General features: G+C 36.5%; 1 protein-coding gene across 1 annotated transcript; it reads left to right on the top strand.

Moving 5' to 3' along the window:
- The first annotated feature begins 407 nt into the window (after nucleotides 1–407).
- On the top strand, nucleotides 408–20,684 carry cta (Guanine nucleotide-binding protein subunit alpha cta). Its single transcript, XM_071598178.1, has 6 exons — nucleotides 408–887; nucleotides 2,572–2,622; nucleotides 6,716–6,933; nucleotides 7,667–7,862; nucleotides 10,999–11,136; nucleotides 19,091–20,684. The coding sequence occupies exons 1-6, from the start codon at nucleotides 408–410 to the stop codon at nucleotides 19,154–19,156; spliced, it is 1,149 nt and encodes a 382-aa protein (XP_071454279.1). The 3' UTR covers nucleotides 19,157–20,684.
- Nucleotides 20,685–20,949: the final 265 nt, after the last annotated feature.

The following is a 20,949-nucleotide window of genomic DNA, read 5'->3' as shown; positions in this document are numbered from 1 at the left end:
AGGAATTATTACAATTTTATCGCCAATCATTTTAACGGATATGTTAGGAGTAGAATGAAATCTTATTCCAACTAAATTAATGCATGAATCATTCATGATCGGCTGTTCTTGCCGTGTTAGTCATAATTCCAAGAATCAAGCAGTATCTACTTTAATGAATTTATGCATACACTTTCGATTTCTTAAGAACTTTGCATGTTCACATAAATGAGCACTAGTAATAGTTTACATTTCACACGTCGAAGGGTTTACGATGTTAATGCATAAATTACTGATGACTCCGCACTTCGTAGTTGTTCATAATCTCCAGTCACAACCCGTCCGTCGTCAGATGGTGACGCTCGTGACGCTTATTACAGCTTTATTGTTTTCATCCATGACGTCACTTCATTAAGGGGTGAGGCAAGATGGCTACTGCTATGTTGACCTGTTCGTGTTGCCTCCGATTTAAGTATAGCCCCGAAGAAATTGAGCAGCGGCACAAGAGTCAACAAATTGATCGAATGATTGAGAGGGAAAGACAAAGTCTCCGGCGGCAAGTGAAGCTCCTGCTTCTTGGTGCTGGTGAAAGCGGTAAATCAACGTTTCTCAAGCAGATGAGGATCATTCACGGACTAAAATTTGAACCGGAGATAGTGCGAGATTACCAGCAAATTATATACCAAAATGTTGTTCGAGGAGTGCGTGTACTTGTCGATGCTCGTGATAAACTCGGAATCCCTTGGGAGCACGAGTCCAACGCTCCTGCCGGAGAGATGGTTTTACGATCCGATCCAAACAACTTCTCGGAGCCAGTACCCTTCACTAGGTTGTGTCCCTCGCTTCAGGCGCTCTGGAACGATTCAGGAATTAGAACAGCATTCCAGAGGCGAAGTGAATATCAATTGGTTAGTTAATGGCCATTTCTTGTTTTGGTTAAGTTGGTTTACGCATCATATTCTTTGAGGAATATGCTGCAAAGCTGTATGTAGTGATATTTCATCTTAAGCTTCTCGAATATTGACGTGATATCATTGACTACAATAATGTGGGTGTCAAATACTAGTCTGTCGTTTTTAAAAGGTCAGACACAATCATTTTCAGTTATGTGTTTTCACATTGAGTTATGTGGGAATATGAATTTCCTAATGTTATTGCTAAAATGTGGCTATGCACTTCCAATGTAATCTTTTTTATGACGGAATCGACCATTGAATGCTGAAACCTGCTTGAACTAATAGGTATATGTGTACCCTAACATTAACTTTCTTTTATATGTACCATTTTAAATGCTTGCTACTTATTGTGGATCCCATAGCCCTATGAAAGCGGTATAAATTATCAAATAAAATTTCATCTTAATTCCAAAGTGATTGGTCGGAGAATCTGTATTTCGAGAGTTGCTGAACGCTGCATTGCCCAGAATGGGTTCCAGATCTATGCCTTTCAAAACTGGCAAATCCTTAATATTCAATTTGTAAGTAATTTATATTTATAGTAACGAATGTTCGTCTGCAAGTTGTGCGCCTGCTTATTTATTTTTTACGTGGTGTGACAGTCAACCCCCGCCCATCGCAAGTTTGTATCTATACTATATGGCTGCCTTTATTGCATGTGTATAATCACACTTTTTGTTTTGGAATATGTGTCGTGTTTATGGTGAAGTTGTAGGTAACATATTTAGTTACTGTATTATGGTTTCTTAATTGCTACGTAGCTTAGAAAAAATAGAATTATTTTATTTTACCTTAATAGCACCAAGCTAAGTGAAATGATTACCATTGAAAGCCTAATTGTGTGGGAATTTTTCTATGAATTAATGTCTAATATCAGAAATTATTTGCTTCGGTTTGAAGTAAGAATATCAACCTAATTAGGCAAACTTTTATTTTTAAAGGTGGATATTTTGACATGAAGCAATATTAATGATATTCAGCAAGATTGCAGTTAATAAAATTGTAATATTGTATGGCAGTAGAATATCTGTCAATGTATTTACTTCTCAATGTATTTTGTAGCTAGAAGCGCAAAATCCATGCCTATACAGTTATATTTTATGTGAACATTTTTTACTTATTTTTATCCAGTTACATTATTTGAGTGTTTTAATGCGAGTGCTTTTCTACTCTCTTTAAAAGAATCACAGATGTCTGGTAGTGTTATTATTTGATTGAAGTAATGTTCCAAATGATTTCAGGCTAGTCAATCCCTGACAATAACATTGGTAGTAATAGTCTTTTCAGCTGAATATTTTCAACCAATGGGTCTTGTTATGCTGAGTATACCCTAAATATTCAATTGGAATTGGTCTTATAAGTTATGTCATCCATTGTTTGTCACTTATTTTTTGTCGTTGCCTATTAGTGAGTGCATATAACTTATATTTATGCCTTTTATTGTTTTGTTTACAGTTACTGCAGCCTTTTCAAATTGATGGTGTTATTTTATTAGTTGCTGTGCTCATTGGTTCATATGATTTGGTTATTGATTAGATGCACAGTAGAACTTGGATATCATATGTATATAATTTCATAGTTTATCTGTAGAAAAATTTTGATTTTTGTCATTTATTTCATCAAACATTCATTTCAGAGTGATTCTGTGGGATACTTTCTGGACAACTTGCCTAGGATTTCAAGGCTGGTGAGTTCTTAATGATATTCTGTTGATTTTATGTTTAGATTTAATTAATGAGGAATAGTAGATTTTAAGCATAGCTTAAATTTAATCAGGCATTCCATGAGTATGTTCAACTCTCACCAAGTACAAAATAAAATCAGATCATGGCGGAATATTGAGTGATATGATGGGAATAATGGTAGAAATGAAATTAAGAAACATATAGACGTTAGCTGATATGGAAATTGAATGAAAAGTTATTTCCATTATTTCAGAATTATGGCCAACGGTAAGCCATTGCTAAACAAATCATGATAAGGTTGATGATACTCAATGCATTTTTTTGTTTTCAGTAGTTCTAGTATTGTCGTTGAGCCCTGAAGAATGGCTCTAGTTACATGTTCAATGAATGTCAAGGGATCACTAACATGTATCCCTTGTTTTTTGTTACAGTTTCAGATTTAATTGTCAGTTCAAAGCACTGTTAAAAAAGTTTGTGTTTTGCCAATATCAGTAAAGTAACACTCCGGTGGGAGTAATATATTATTTTTACTTGCTCTATTAAAATTACCCATTTAAATTATGTAAAAAGTCAATCTTATGATATTGACAATTTATCATTTGAATAAGTTAGAATGTTTTTTCCTTCTTTCCAAGACATTTGTTCCATACCCTGTTCCATTCGTTGCATTTTGTTCTTTTTATGTCCTAAGCCTACTTTTCCCTGGAATTATCTTCACCCTGAAGGTGATTGTTTGTGTATGTCTGCTGTGGAACCATCGGTGTTCCAAATCAAATTTCATTAGAATTCTTTAACTTAAGCAATATGTTGGGAAAAACTCATTTCATTAATTAAAAGGCCCTTATGTCCTGGCCTCCTGCTCTGGATCCTCTTGGTTAAGGAAGAGTTAGGAATTTTATCAATTTCTCCACAAATTCAGGAAAAGTTTCGGAAAAGGATAACTTTTTTAAAAAAAAGTCGGGAAGTATATACTCCAATCTGGAATTCCCAATGAGTAGGATATTTCTTTTAGTTGTGAAATCATTGTTCAGTGCTAGATGCACCTAATCAGATAATTAACATTCGGGAGAAAAATAGTTTAAAAAGACTGCATGTTCGAAGGGAAAATGTCAGACTTATGAATCTGGAAAACGAGTGACTAACCTGTTTTGATGTTGCATATATTCTATACGTATCGTGCTTTCTTCTCTTAGTTCCATTCCAATCTGTGATATCAGTAGAGCAGAGTAAGCATATGAAAATAATAATCTTACCAAAATTTCTCCCGCTCAAAATTCCATTTTTTCATAAATCAGTGGAATAGAGGGAATCAGGTGGAGACCAGGTGAATAGAGGTGTGAAAATTACAATATAAGTCGCTCCTTATTATCATGAGATACTTGCATTTTCGTCAAAGAATCACCTATCTTTTAATGTTTAAGATTTTGTAGTTGAATCAAATTAATAGTACAGACACCTAAATTATCTGACTTAAGGTGTGTTAACATCCTGAAAATTAATGGGAATTTTGAAATACTCGGTGAGATTACGCAATTATTAGCCACTTTTATCTTCCTCTATATTTGCAGGCTTCTTTTATGTGTATAAATTTTGTCATAAAATTGTGTATTTTCATGCTGTGAAAGTTTGATTAGATGAAACTGCCATGTTGACATTTAATTTCATTATTGAAGACCATGGCCATGGTTTTATCATGAAACATAAACAGATGAGAGTACATACATATTGTTAGATTATATGGACACATTGACTGTTGGGGAAGGCAGGGTGTTTGTATCAGGTCCATGGGTCAGGGAAGGCAAGTGGAATTAGGGAGGTTAAGAGGCAGTGCAGGCCTTACAAAGGGGGGGGGTAGAGAGGAAGAAATTAAGGTTATAAATTGAATGGGAAAGTATGGGAGGGAGAGGAATGTGAGGAGTAAAAGTTTTCATAAAGAAGTGGGAATCTATTTGTTTTTACATTGCTGAATACTACCTTGATCAAAAAGTTCCCGGAATAACCACCGTGTGGCGCTCCCATCGTTCCGATTTGAGTTCTGTTTTTTTTGTTAAATTGGTACATCTGTTGTTGATATTCCCTTTAAATCTTAGTGTCATAACTTGACATTTGCAAAAGTTACGTAGCCAAGAGTACATCTATCTCTGTGTGTGTTGGCGATTTTTTACAATTTCAGAAATGGATTTAAATTTGCAACAACGAACTTGTATTAAATTTTGCGTAAAAAACGGATTTAGTGGCGCACGGACGTTGGAAATGTTGGAAAAGTGTTTCGGCAACGATTCTCTAAAAAAAACGGTCGTTTACCAGTGGCACGAGCGGTTCAGAAGTGGTCGTGAGTCAATCGAAGATGATGAGCGCAGTGGCAGACCATCGACATCGAAAGTCGGTGAAAAAATTGATAAAGTAAAAGAAATGTTGGTCAATAACCGCAAATTAACCATCAGAGAAATAGCGGAGGACTTGAACATTGCCTATGGATCCGCCCAAGACATTGTGGTTAATGATTTGGGTTTCCGTCGTGTAGCATGCCAAAAGACCTCAATTTCATGCAAAAAAGAGACCGTGTTGACGTCGCAAAAGACATGATTTGCGAGGCTGAATCCGATCCCACATTCATCAAAAGGATCATTACTGGAGACGAGACGTGGGTTTATGAGTACGACACGCAATCCAGACATCAGGCAAGTGAATGGCGTTCACCAAATGAGCCGAGACCAAAAAACCACGTCGTTTTCAGTCAAAAAAGAAGGCAATGCTGACGGTTTTCATGGATTACAACGGTGTAGTGCATCATGAATTTTTGCCAGAAGGCCAGACAGTAAACAAAGAGTATTATTTGGGCGTTATGAGACGTTTGCGTGAAGCAATTCGCCGAAAGAGACCAGAAATGTGGGCAGAAAACTCGTGGATTTTGCACCATGATAACGCACCGTCGCACAGTGCTATCATTATTCGTAATTTTTTGACGAAAAATGCAACAAATACCATCCAACAGCCACCGAATTCACCTGATTTGGCTCCCTGTGACTTCTTTCTGTTCAATCGAGTTAAAAAACCATTACGGGGAACGTGTTTTAGCAGCCGAGAGGAAGTAATGGAAAAATCGCAGGAAGCACTGATGGACATACCGAAAACCGAATATAAAAAATGTTTCGAGGATTGGATCAAGCGCTGGCATAAGTGTGTTGCAGTCAATGGGGATTACTTTGAATGGGACAATATAGATTTAGATGAATAAACTTGTATTTTTAATTTTCTGAATAAATTCCGGGAAATTTTTGATCAAGGTAGTATTTCTTACTCTTCTAGGGTCTCTAATTAGGGTCCTTTTTTCTGGTGTAAAACTTTTGAAGCAAAGGCTGATGCACTGAAATTCTACCTTCCTCCCCCTGCTGTCAAGGTGTATATATAATGCCAACATTCTATGTATTGTCACCTGATGATATTGCACTGCAACAAAACTATGACCATGTGAAATAAAATTGTTTGCGGAAATGGGCATTGCTATTTCACCAATCCTTCAAAATAGGAAATGTATCAGCCAAGTCATTGTGAGAGTTTCTCTTATGTCTCTATCCTCGGTATCCAATCTTTCTAAATATGTATCTCCATTTGTTGTGTATTTTATACATACACTATTGACCCTGCCTCATCTCTTGCCATATGTATTAGAGCTTTTCTTCTACTGTTATCACATCTAGGTGATTCCACTTTCCTAACAGTTTTGTATGAAGTTGGAATCATGGGACTCACCTTCAAATTTTAGGTTTTCTATGCTGCTTTTAAACTGGTATTGAGCACAAGGGGGATAGTAAACATAGCTGTATTGTTGCCGCAAGGGCATGTGGCCGAGGGTGTTAGGTCACCTGTAAAAGGGAACGAAACTGCATGCAAAGTCAACACATCCATTTTGGCCATCTCTCTTTTTCTTTGTGGAGAGTTATGGATTTTTCATTTTTTCCATTACTTCCAGCTATCATTATTTAAATTCAACGAGAAAAAGAAGTACCTTGCGTATAAATAGATGCTGATGTTATCAGGCTGAAAATCCTAGGTCACATATTTATTCCTTCATTCTATTCCACCAACTCTTAGGAATGGACACCTTCGAATCAAGACATACTCCATGCACGGCGAGCAACAAAAGGTGTTGTGGAATGTGTAATTCCCATACGTGGGGTGCCATTTCGTTTTGTCGACGTTGGAGGTCAGAGATCACAGCGCCGGAAGTGGTTCCAGTGTTTTGACTCCGTCACCTCTATACTTTTCCTTGTTTCTTCATCAGAATATGATCAGGTTCTTTTGGAAGACAGGTAATTGGATTTGGTTTAATTTTTTCTTTTTAATGGTGGGATATTTTGACTCTTGAAATTTCAGCATCTTTCAATGCATTGATGTATGCTTGACCATTGTGATACTTGCTGTAGTTTTTATGCAAGTTCAACATTTAAAACTGCAATTTCCAAGTTCAGTTTCAGTGAAATTGGTTGAACTCAAACCTTTGTAGCATGTAAGCTTTGGACTTGAGTGTTGTTTTTGCCATTCTTAAGTACTATTTTGGGACTTAATTGAAAGTCAAATTGCTGCCATGTAATATTGTAAACCCGTTGGATTCTGTGCAGTATTGGTGTTATGACTTAAATCAATTTGAAGTTTTCAATGGTAATAATTTGGTGGAACAACTGATATTTATTTACTTTTGAATAATAGTTGAAGGACCAGATATGCTTCTGCTAAAAAAAGGTGGTGTTACTTGATAAATACTGTGGAAAATGGTGAATTAACTGAATCTCAAAGCCATCTGATAAGATAATATCTCTGTGAATTATTTGTTGAGTATCATATTTTATTTAAAAATCTGAAATGGTAGACATTCATGCAGTTTGTACTTAGACTATAATCAAGTCAAAATTATCAAAGGTAATTAAGATAATAATAAATCAGCAATTGCTAATTATCAGAATAATTTTACTTTATGATGTCCGGGCTAAGATTAAAATAAAATATTGTGTAAACTATTATGAAAGTGTTTTTTTTTCATTGCAGGCGTACTAATCGACTGGAGGAATCTAGGAATGTATTTGATACAATAGTTAACCATTTGGCTTTTGGCAATGTTTCCACAATTCTGTTCCTTAACAAGACAGACCTGCTCTTAGAAAAAGTTCGGTCTGGGCTCTCCGATATTCGCAACCATTTTCCCCAATTTAATGGTAATCCTTCAGAGCCCATTGATGTTCAGGTAATGCACTTTTTCTGTTTATAATCCTAATCTAGGCCTTATAGGAAATAGTTGACATAAAATTCAGGGTGGAGTGCATATCACATATTTTGCTGGTGAATAAATTATACTGAATCAAGTCTTGAATAGACAACCATAAATTGGTATATATTTGGCAATATTTGTCAAAGTTAAGATGTAGAAAGACTTATAGTAAACTCTCGATTATTTGTCTTTTTCTGCACAATGAACACGGTTAATTGATAAACATGGATGACCAAAATACGTGGAAAATATGGTCATGATAATGAGGGTAATTTGAAAAGTTCTCAGAATGAAATAAAAATAAACAACTTACCTCAGTGAAACTTTTATTTTTAAATGTAGTCTCCCTGTACATTAATTAACTTAGTCTGGTGATGTTCCAAATTCTTGATCCCATCCCGAAAATTAGATTCCTTCAGGCCTGAAAAATACCGTGCTATTTTGACTGTCAATTCTGAAGAAAATCAATCTGCAGAATCCCTTTGGCATCCCTGAAAACTGAATCCGTCACATTTTCAGTCAACTGTATTGCCTTTGCTTTCCTTGGTGGTGGTGAATGAACATGTTTCCACTGGTTTGACTGCTGTTTTGTCTCTGGGGTATATCAGTGGACCCAAGTTTCATCTGTGATCACAAACCAGTGCTAAAGATCTTGTTGGTTGTTCTAAAAATGGGTCAAACCTTGTTTGAAAATTTCCATTGCATTGAATTGAATGCATGTCTGTCCTCTTGGCAACAGTTGGAAATGACGAAGCCGAGTCCCACAGTGTCTTTTGAAAGTCTGCATGAATACCCTTTGCTTTCATACCTTTCTTTGCGAAGTATTTAATCACAGCTTGAATCTCAATTTCTTCCATCTTCCCAGACCACTTCATGGGAACAAGAAGAAAAGGGTATCCGCACCACATCTCTACCCAGAGTACTGAAGTGTTATGTAGTTACACGTAAACTAACTTAACGTGTAACATATTACTATCTGAGAAAATTGTGCTAGCACTGACATCTGGTAGTCATTCTGGGAACTTTTTGAACTACCCTCGTAATTACGGAAATTAACCTTTTTTATTCCGTATGAATAATTAAAGATTTTTAGCAATGTGAATTACATTTCTTTTTGTCTCTCAGCTATTTTATGATATTAGAATTATAGATTTACAAGAATAAAGAACTGACATAAAGTGAACGGCAGAACATATTTTCCTCAGAAAGCTAAACCAATCACTTAGCCAGTAAATAGCAAATGACTGGCAAAAGATGAATTTTAAAAAACGATCATTGGTTTGGATTCTTATTCATCAAATGATACCAATTAATATAATGCAGTGTATACAGTTAATAATTTATTCATTACACAGTTAAACCGTATATTTGCTCACCATAATGGAGAATATGGAATTCTCTGGGCTATTATATGTGAGGAAAATGATATTAGGAACGCATGTGTAGTACAAAAAGGTTTAAATTAAAACAAAACTATGGCCAGCTTTTGATTTTGTGCATTTAAAAACTTAGGGGTTCGAGGGGATAGAAAGAAGATTGATGGGAAAAATTTGAAGAAGGCAGGAAAAGATCATTTCTTGAGCAAAGAAACAAAATGGAAGCTAATGAAATTACATTTCCTAGTATATGTTGGAAAGGCCAATTTTTTGTAGCTTCATAATCTTCTTCCTTTTGTCTTGCACTGATGCCAAACTAAAATTATTCTTATGGGGGTCCCCAATCCACTGAAGAAGCAGAGTGTAACATGCCAAGTATTATGTCAAGTTTTTTATAATATAATGGACTTGTTATATTAAATAGTTAGCAGAAAAATGTATTATAGGTGGCACAAAAATTTACTTTATAGTTTAACATAGATACAAGGAAATGAGCATTGATAGTAAACATTTCTAATAAATAAGACAGAGAATCAAAATAATAAATTAAACATAGGGGAGGGCTAATGCAGAGTTTTTAAGTATGGTGGGGGTAAGAGTAAATTAGTAAGACTAAAAACATAAGTTTCTTACTTTGTGGAAGGGTTGTTGTGCACATTATTATTGATTGTTTTTCTGTAATTTCAGGATTGATATTTTGATTTTTACCTACAGATGTTGCCAATGTTTTAATTGTAGTTGATTTATAACTAATGTAAATTTTTTATTGGATTTGTAGGATATGTTATGTTTTCTGAATTATCATGCAAGTAGTATGAAGAAACTAGTATTGCTTTTTTCTTCCGCTTAAAAGGCTTATTGGAAGCTGTTTACCAATGAGGTTAAATGTTTTGGTATGTTAGAAAGTGTTGGAATCCATGTTGACTAATCTGAGTGATGTGAAAGCACAAGTGAGAGCCAAATGTGAATCAAATAATAATGATCTAAAATATTTAATTATAAGTATTGAGGTATATTCAGCTAAGCAGCATCGCTATAGTTTTTCAATAATTTTCTGGAGTATAATTTCAGTGCATTGAGCATAAAATGTTTATCACAGGAATCTGATCATTTTTCATACCAGGTTTAGCCAAGCATTTAAAGCATTGTACAAGGGAGAAACATCACCATTTAGAAGTCTGTCTAATAAATATGACTTGATCATTTAATTAATGGCAACTGGTGCATCATATTTAGAGAAATTAATTCATTTGAGAAAGAACAGGACTTTTTTAGCCATTATTTTCGTGCAAGAATGTCCTACCTGCTGCAAGTAAAATGGCATCAATAGAATCAGAAGAGCTGTGACATTTCTGTGAAAAGAAAAAGTCTTGATGTGTGGCTGCTAACTATCCATCATGCTAGTGTAAAATTAGAAAGGGATTTTTCATCAGAAAGGATACTGTGGAATAAATACTTCTACATCAAGAATGAGTAATGTGATTAGAATCCCATTTTTTTCCAAGGCATGTCTAAGAAAATTATGAATGGCCAATAGCAGGAAGTTTGAAAAAGGTCAACAATTTTATTTCATGTGCATTGACTGCATGATCAATAATTTGATGGTCCTATGTCAAAGGGACAATCACCTGTAAATGGGAAAAGTGCTATGGGTTCTCAATTCGTAATGTTTTTTCTAAAGCGTGAGAGAGTTTGCATAAGTATTTTCATGAAATTCTCATCTCTTTGCTCTACAGGCCTTCATTTTGTCTCTTTTCTCGGGTGTTGTGAAGAGGCGAAGAAGGAGTGGGGTATTTGGTGGCAGGGAAGGAGAAGAGAGGACCCAGCCCCTTTTCCACCATTTCACAACTGCTGTCGATACAGAAAATATAAAGGTATTCTTTAAAGGGATATCTCTTTTGCTCTCTTTAGAGGGCAAAGAAACAAATGTCAGTTGGACAAAATAGTTCCTCAACATTGAAATGATGATAAGCACACATTCTTTATTATAATAGGTAATATAATAATGAATAAACACTTTTTCACTCTGAAAAATTCATTGTAATGCAAATAAATGCAGGAAGGACTTTCTGTGGAGATTAAAACAAGATTTTATCAAATTTCAAACTTGTAACTACACCATGAAAATAGATGTAATTTTTTCAGTATGTCCCTTTTTTAACCATACTTGTAAATACACTTGTGCACTGTTGACAAAATGACAAGTTGACATGGTTTAAGAATCTAACATTTTACTCTGTGTAATTATTTGATATGACTTTTTATTTACCTAATTTTTATGTAAATGTTTATTCAAGAATTAATCATTATATTAACTTTTGGTTTGTTAATTAAATTGATCTGACAAATTCCAATTATCAACTATTTGAGTTACAATACCATTAATATAGAGACTTTCCCTTTGATTTACTTTGCTGAAAACTGCAACTCATCTGAAAAGGTACAGAAAGGCTCTCTGTGCAATGTTTATTATAGTTTTTCGTAAAGAGATTTTTACAACGCAGTAACAAAACTTGCAGTATGTGTAACTTAAAGAACCAATCCTTAGTGTATAATATTCAGATATGGAATTAAGTAATGTGCAAAGAGGATGATAGGAAGCAATGACATTCATTTCTTCACTCTTGCAAGAGCACCATAATACATGGTTTCAAAGGAATGGAGTGATGCCGAATTAAAGTTAAGTGGGTTCTGGGAACCTGCAGAGCATCTACCACACTTGTTAGACATGAAACTATCTGCTTTTGAAACGTTTCAGAAAATATTAATCGCATTGAGTACCACAGTGTAGGAGGATGATTGGCGTGTTGTACATTACTGATGAATTCGATAGTTAGAAAGCTCGTGAAACTTCATTATCACTGAATAAATAAACTTGGTGATCAGGTGATGATGTCACCTGTGTATTAAAACGTGTAGTATTATAGTAAAGTTTTTGTGTGAAAAAAAACAAGTTTATTTATTCATTGCTGTTGTACACTGTTGGGCTGTCAGTCTATAATATACGAGGGTCATCCGGAAAGTAGTACCCGTTCGTGAAATAAAGACACAAAAGTAAATATTAACAAACATAAAAAATTTTATTTGAAAGAGGATACTTTAAACTACTTCTCAACATAATCTCCAAGCAAATTAAGGCATTTGTCATAACGTGTGACAAGTTTCTGTATTCCTGCTGCATAGTCCTTCGCCGCCAGCTCATTGAGATACGCGAGGGACCCATCTTGCACAAATTTTTGCATAATGCAGATGGTGTTTAACAATTTCATGAACAATTGTTCGAGAAACATTGGGAAAATGCTCACAGATGTCATCAATTGTGACGCGCCGATCGTTCCTCACGAATTCGTCAACTGAGCTCACCAGTTGGTCTGTAATGACAGACGGTCTCCCCGAACGCTCATCGTCGTGTGTGTTCCCCCTCCCCATGTTGAAGTTGCGACACCACCGCCGAACAGACGACTCGTCCATTACATTGTCTCCATACACCTCCTTTAATTGGCGATGAATATCACATGGGCGAACGTTTCTTGCATTGAGGAATTTAATCACTGCCCTCACTTCACAACTGGCGGCGTTCTCAATTTTTTTAAACATTGTAAACAATCACAGAAACAACACAGGCAATGCTAGCGTCACGCAACTTGGCTCAGAGAAGGCAGACAAGCCACTGAAGCTATCTGACCTCGTCCAGCGGCTACTCGCGTCGTCAGCACTTCATGCGGCACGAACGGGTACTACTTTCCGGATGACCCTCGTATATAATAGAAAGCAAATCAGCAGCCTCTGAGTCGCACAAGTTTGGGTGATTACAGTGAGAATGCAGTGTTAATTTGTGAAAAAAACTGGGCTAAATGCTCCTAACTTCCACTATTCCACACCTTATTACTGTAAAAATGCAATTTTGAATATATTTTAGTTTGCCCATAAATTCCTGGAATTCTTCGGCACAAAATTGTCAATAATTATTTTTTCCAAAATACGATGGTGGTTTTTGGGGTCGTCTCCTATTTAGGCAGATGCCATAGTTGTTTATGAATAGTGTAATGGCCATTTAGAAATTCCCAAGTTTGAGTTTGGTCAGGGGAGAAAATGGAACCATGACAGTGGCAACCCTGCTCCTTGGGCCTCCTTGTTTGACCACTCCTTGCTAATTGTTTTCTCAGACTAATACACAATGATATAGATTTACCTTATGATCAGACATCATTGGAACAACTTCACTCTAATACTCACCAAGTTTCTACAAATGAGACAAGGTTTTGCTAGACTTAAATTTAGACCTAATAGAGATGAGGAAAAGGGTGCTTACGATCACCCTATACTAATTAGCGCTCATTGTTACAGAAGGAAACACACCATCTCACCTTGTGGTGACAATTAGCACATGTTCTGCCCTGAAGTATTGTTAGTATGGCAGTAGGAATATGAAGACCTACTGGAGTATTTTTGCAATGACAAATGGTCCTACCTTTATGATGGCAGTGTATCGAGACATAATACAATAGCACTAAAATATAAGGATTCATAAGAATATTTTCTGCCAGTAGAATTATCATTTATCCTGACAAGTATATGCCTGCTGATGCCTACTGAAGTGATTAAAATATAGCAACCCCTGAATCTAAGCCAACTCCCTCCCCTCAACTTTCAAATTCCATTTTTGGAAAACATTTAATCTCTGCTACTGTTTTTCTTTAAGTCTAAGATGCACCTTTTTTGGTAATTCTTCTCCGTCTTAGATTCGTGGGCATCTTAGAGTCGCAGGTTATGATCGGGAGTAAGAACAGACATATTCAACCCGCACAATTGTGCTGTATTACTCCCGGACTTTGTGGCCCTGTGCCAGTAAACATGTACCTTTATTACGAGGGGGCATAATGGAAAGGAAACAGATGTAATTGATTGCCCAAGGAACCTTAGTAAAAGTACTATGATGGCAAAGTTGCTGCAAGGTAATGTCAATGTTTAGGTTGCTTTGATTCGTTGTTTTGATGAAATGTTCGGTAGCCCCCTTAATCATTGTCTTCTTCATCTGAAGTACTGGACGAACCACTTTCCTCCCCCCCCAGCATCTGAACAGAAAAAAGGTGTATGTAAATGCGTGTGGTCCAGTCAATCATTAATTCTTCTGTCATCCTTTTTCTTGGAACTGAACAATGACATCTTTTGGGAACACCTCTCCTTTCGGGATCATTTTTCTTTTTAAAACAAGAAATGTTGGCAACTTGCAACCGTCAGATGTAATGGCCAACATCACCGTTGGTCATAGTTTTTCATGCCCTGTTGTCTTCGGAAGAACTTCTTTGACCCCCTTTCTCTCTAGTGTAAAAGAGGATAAGGTGGAAAGATCAAAGGATTGACAATGAAAGATTGCAATTTTCGGTAAACAAATTATTTAATTTTTCTACATAATCGCCTTCGCTTCAACCAACCATTTTTTCTTGGAAGTGACAGTCTGGAAGGCTGTGAAAATATCCATCTGGGTCCCTCTCAACTTCTTCATTGGACGCAAGCCGCTCCCCAGAAACAAATTCCTTCAAGTTTGGGTAGTAGTAGTATTTAGGGGAGGTGACCGACAGCTGAGGTCATTTGCACTATAGGGGATGGGGGATAGACAGGAAAGGATGAAGGGTGGAGAGAAACCCAGCGTCGGCATTAGCCTACTCTTTACGAAAGGCGCCAAGGGGATAGCAGGTTAACGTCCCATCTGTCGGATAGCATACTCACTCAAAGTGCCCTCCACAAAGCACCTCAAGTAGGGATCAAGATACCTCTGAAAAATATTCAGCACTGCCGGGATTTGAACCTGGGCCCTCAGGGTGGGAAGCCAGTACGTTAGCCCCCGCACCATCTCGATCCCCTTCAATTTTGGGAACAGATGGAAGTCTGAGGGTGCTCAACCAGGAGAATAGGGGGATGGCCGAGCAAATCGTAAACAAAATCCTGTAGTTTTCCCATAGCTAGCACACCTTCAGGAGTGGGTGACAGCAGGTTGTCCTGGTGAAAGATGGTTTTTCTTCTTCAGGCTAGGCCTCCTATCGCAAATTTTTGCAGCCAGCTGGTGAAGAAGGTTAGAGTAATATTTGCCTTTAGTAGTTCTGCCTTTTTCAAGGTAATCAAATAACAGGATCACTTTCGCATCCCAAAACACACTAGCCGTGACCTTTCCAGCTGATGCGATCGACTTAGCTTTCTTTGGCGGCTTCTGTGCACTTTGTCAACTGCTGTTTTGTTTCTGGCATTTAGTGGTGGATCCATGGTGACAAATGGCTGCACAAAATCAGTCGGTTCCCTCTTGAATTGGTCAAAATATTGCTGCGAAAATCATTTGCCATTTCATTTTGGTCAGCATTCCGCAAATGTGGCACCCACCTTATGCAGAGCTTTTGCATCCCTAATTGTTTGTACAAGATGTTTCACAATCTTTCTTTCGTTATCCCCATGGCCTTAGCTGTCTTACTCACATTCACTTTCCTATCATCCAACACAATATTATGTACCTTTTCAATGGTTTTATGGTGTGGTTGCGGTTTTTGGCCGTCCTTCATGTGAGTCATCTTCAAGGGATGTGCGACCATGTTTAAATTAAGCTGCCCACTTGTTAAAGATTGACATTGAAGGAGCAGAGTCCTGGTACACTTTTTTCGATTTTGGATGAATTTCCTTAGGGGTTAATCCATCCAAAACGAAAAATTTTATGACTGCACGATATTCAAGTTTTCCATTTTAACAAAAATTACAGAAGATACCTGCTGCAACAATACGTGTAAACATACTACTTGAGAGAACAAGTTGAAACTTGTCTTACAAACTGATGACACATGCACCCACGCAGGAATCATAAATATTCACTGATTGGAATGCCATCTCTGTGTGTCAGGCCGAGAAATTTTCACCTTAACCTTGTAATTTGGTGGCATATCTAAGTGAATTGCAGTTTTGTCTGCATTAGCCACCTGCCTCAGCATGATGTTCCCTTTCGTTTGTAGATCAAGTACACATTTTTGGTAAGACACCAATTTGTGTTCGAAGTCCGCCGGGAGCTATTGACAAATCAATGTTCGCCGCTGCAATGCTGGCCATGTTCTTTGCATGAATCATTCTGACCATCCTCGATTGGTCCAAAATTGTGTGCGAGGGATGCCCAAAGATCTTGCTTTGTTGTTGGCTTCCTGTCGCTGTGTGTCGTAGCTGGCAAAAAGCCCACCTTTCCACCTCGTTGAAATATTCCAACACTGCTATGTCTACTTCAGGGAATCTTCCATTTTTTAGGCCCCTTGAATTTCTTTCCCGAAGACTTGCATGCAAAAATGAAGTCTTTTTTTGATGCCATTGTCTTACATAGTGCTTGTTTACACCAAATCTTGCAGCTGCGATGTACGATTCTTGCCGGCCTATGCCAGGTCTTGGCTCAAATATACATGCTCGTTTGCCCTGCTCTCAGGACGCTATCTAAATGAATAACCTGGAGTCCAACATTTCCAAAAATCATGGCGTCACCCACTTGAGAAGTATCACGGTACAAATATTCTCTCACTCTTTTCCCTTCCTTTGTACATGTTTTGCTCGTGTTCAAATGCCCTTCCCCAATTCCAAGAAACAACCATACACTAATCCCCTGAAACACGGGTCACCACATAATGGTAATGAAGAAGTCCCTGAGAGCCAACTCCTGTTTGAGCCCAAGCAAGCTAAGCTGCATCTTACAATCACCTGTTAACTTTTTTTAGTTTTATGGTTAAAAATTGGGTGCATCTTCAACTAGCGGGCACCTTAGATTTGAAAAAATACAGTATTAGCATGTTCCTTTTCAAGTAGAAAACACTTTTTGTATCATAACGGAGTATGTATCTAAATTAGATACATGCCTATTATCCTGGATTGTTTGAATATCTAAAGAAGTTTATAAAATACTCCAGTAACTAAATATAATTTTTTTAATGATACTGAGCCAACCTTTGTATGTTCTGTATAAATGTTATCTGTAATTCTTTTCTAAAAAATAATTCACATTTTGCTTCAGATAACAATCATAAAGTATAATTGAATGCACATTTTGTGTACTTCAATTTTTTGTCTATGCTTGGCCATTTTTGGATTCCCTATCCCATGTTATATTAGCCAAAGCTTGCGTGGAAATATGTCCTCAAATGCTGCATTTCATGTATGTTCTTACTTGCTTCTGTTTGGATCATATGATGTGTGACAGCTCATCCATTACTTTATTTCTCGTGTTATCATCTACTGGTACACACTTCCAATTTCATGTGCCTGCTTGTGGTTAGTCGCCAACAGGTATAGCATTATGCTTAGACTTCGAGAAGTCAAGGATGCTGTTTGTTTGTCATAGTTTGGCACTTCGTTGGAAGCATATTTGTGCATTCTCTGTTTTACAGCTATTTATAACATATAACCTAACTGCTGTAGTCATATCTTAGAAATCAGGATTCTGTATTCTATGTGCATATCTGAATGTCATTCATGTACATAGAGTAAAACCCTGTATGTGCATTATCAGACTTTATGTTTTCCCCTCAATTTACAGCATTTTATCATGCCCCATATAATTTCCTATTTTTCCAATGCATATGGAACCTCGTAGTTACACGATGTATTTTCAGTTTTCCTACTTTTTCCATCACTATGTGCTGGAAACATATACATCTAAAAAAAAGATATGAGAGAACAGTAATTCAAATGGTTTTAGCTAAGAATTTATATTGATATGGGTGGAATACAGGGCACCATAGTTACAGAAATGTGAACTACTTGAACTCATTATTTCAGTCTGCCAGGAAAATATTCGTGCATTGAAATGAAAACATTGTCGGACTAGGAGTTACTTATGTAATTAATGCATTTTAATAACATTTGAGGGAGATAATTCACATCGCACTTGAGTAGAAAATGTGAGAAATTAAAATGACTTACTTTGACCCAAACATGATAAAGTGTGAAAAACACAAAAACTAATGACGGAAAACTGCGATCATTTGCATTGCCTTGATGCAGCAGCGATGGGCTTCTTAATAATAAAAAGTATTGAGACTTGCTTCATTGCATCAGAATTACACTGAATCAAAAATAATCACTTGTCTTTCATTTTTATGCTGGTGTCATGAAGCTGACTGATTTAAAAATTTTTATTAATGCATGGATATAACTTATATGTGCAGCAAAATGAACTTATATTTTTTTAAGATTAAAAAAAACCTTCTGATTTCACAATTCTAATCTCTTGAACTTGCCACAGTTATCAACCCAAAGTTCAGTTTGATAGGCGAGGGTAGAGCTCACCTATCAATGGTCCAATGCTATTTGAACTTCGCACATCAGGGTAGGGGGGTGGGGCAGTTCCTTTCCCTGTGCAGCTTATGATTTCCTAGAATGATCTGGCCCCAGAAAAATCACACAGCTCAGATGAAGTCAAAAGCCACCTGATGATGACTTTGCAAGTCGAAACCTAGGTTGTGCATAATAAAATGCATGTAGAAGAACAAATTATTTTCTTTTCCAATTTACTTTAGGACTTCTGCTTATTGTGCTCACCTAATTATCATAATATTTATAGAGATAGATTACCTGGAATCAAACCTTGGTCCCTCAATCAGTGGTCCTATGCTCTTCCCAGTGGACTACCATGTCCCTTAAAGGATGACACCACTAAAGTTGGGAGGAATTCAGAGCTGCAAATTGCTGTATATGGTGTCAGACTTATAAGCTTTTTCAGCATCTAAAAGCACAGTGAAAGGATGTAATAAGATGTTGTTCTACTGAATTGTCTATGCAGTATTTCTAATTGTTGCCATTGCCTTCCATTCACAGGTGGTGTTTGGGGCTGTTCGTGACACAATTTTACGTCGGAACCTGGAAGCCCTCATGCTCCAATGATGTCTCTTCAATCATTTAGGAAAGAAGTGCTTAAAAAGGGCAATTTCCATGCAAATTGATTTTTCCCTCTCTTGCTGCTTTTTGTGTAATGCCTCAGGAGGCACCCAAGTGATTATAAATAATATAAAGCTTTTCTCACTGCCTGCCATAGCCTCAAGTTCATGTATAACCTCAACGTGTCATGAGCAGTGGAAGAGTATGGGTATTTTCTTGGGAATTTTTTGAAAAATATTTTCTCTTTTTATGTTGAGCTAAGACTTTTATCTTTCACTTTTGCCTGCGTGGAGCCATTTCTTGATTAAATATAAAAACGAAAAAATCACATCCGACCAAAATAAGGATTCCATGATTGTGCCTCTTTGGCAGTCCCACACATGTGACCAAAGTTTTAGCTTCTTTTTCAATGTGGGTCTTCCTGAGTCCTTAAGCCTTTGGTTTTCGAAAGAGAAATGTCCTTGGGGCACTGACCAAAGTATTCTATCAATGTTGGTTTCAAGTACAAATATATCACTTGTTTTACTTTGTTATGCTCAATCCCATTATTAGAACCTGTCTGAGACGAAACATGCAGCTTCTTGAGTTTTAGTTTGGCACTTGATAATACAGGATGAGAAGGATGTACCTCATATGTTAGCATTAGTGGAGGGAGAGTTCACTTGTCTGTCTGCAGCTAACTAAGAGTGAGACATTTATTGCAATAAAATTATTTTTGCATGTTGATTGCAAGAAGCCAAAGTCCTATTTGCCTGTGCTGTTAGACTGGATGGCTTAGTGCAAATTACCTCTCTGGCAGTTAGAACATATTTTATCTTGATTTGTTGACTGTGTGATAGTTGGTCATTTTTGGGTTTGTACAGGAGGCATTAATGTGATGAGACTGAACCCCTGTAATACATACTTATGAAATTATATGCTTGCTACCATCCCAGCACATATGGCCATGGGGCTGCCATTGTTGTATATCCAGACAGCTACTCTATTTTATATACTCATCTATACATGGAATGATATTACATGTTATACAAATCATTTTTAGTTGTTAAGAATTGTAAAATAATTATTATTGATCTTTTGAACTCCTATACTTGTTGTATATCGCACATTTTGTGGCTGTTGACAAATTTGGGCATCTTTTATATTATATCAAATACATACTGTATCAACTTATTTGTTATTTAATTACAATTTCTGTAACTATTTAAGAGTGATCAATCCATTTTGGCTATGAGTGCTGGCAGATGTTTGCCTGTTGTTATTTTTATAAGCTTTTTGCCCAAAGGGAGTTGACGGTATGTTTTCCAGGTTTACCTGGCTGCCATATTACTGTAATATTGTATTTATATTCTGAGAGAGTCAATGTGATATGGACTTTGGTATATCAAATTTTAAATCTTATTTGAAGGTTGCACTGAATTTTTTCCTTGAATAAGGCTTGATCCATTTTTGCATGTATGTACATTTTTGTAACAAGGCATATGTTGATGTTGATAATAGTCTTGTGGCAAGCATTTCTTGAAGTAATTTAATATTGTATATAAATAAAAGATTATCCATTGTGAATTTGAATGCTTACACATTATTAAAAAATTAAAATAAAACTTTGACTCAAAATTGAATTTGAAATTCTCAGATTTTTTTACAAATCAATGCATGACTCCTCAGTAGTTACTCTTGCAACTTGTCCAGCAGGTTTTGAAAACAATGTAACTTTTAGTTATTTTCAAAAGCCTAGTGAGGAAATATTATCTTTTGTTTTTATTTGACACTAGTTAAATGATTCTCCATTTATTCTC

Source organism: Hetaerina americana, unplaced genomic scaffold (genome assembly GCF_022747635.1).
Source record: "Hetaerina americana unplaced genomic scaffold, ioHetAmer1.1.p SCAF_1, whole genome shotgun sequence".
Lineage (NCBI taxonomy): Eukaryota > Metazoa > Arthropoda > Insecta > Odonata > Calopterygidae > Hetaerina > Hetaerina americana.
Note: the sequence above shows the minus strand (reverse complement) of the source record. Positions and strands in the feature narration are given on the sequence as shown.

Coding starts and splice junctions, on each gene's coding strand:
- cta (XM_071598178.1), top strand. CDS start 408: ATGGCTACTGCTATGTTGACCTGTTCGTGTTGCCTCCGATTTAAGTAT. Junction 2,623..6,715: donor TGCCTAGGATTTCAAGGCTG/GTGAGTTCTTAA, acceptor ACCAACTCTTAG/GAATGGACACCTTCGAATCA. Junction 11,137..19,090: donor TCGATACAGAAAATATAAAG/GTATTCTTTAAA, acceptor TTCCATTCACAG/GTGGTGTTTGGGGCTGTTCG.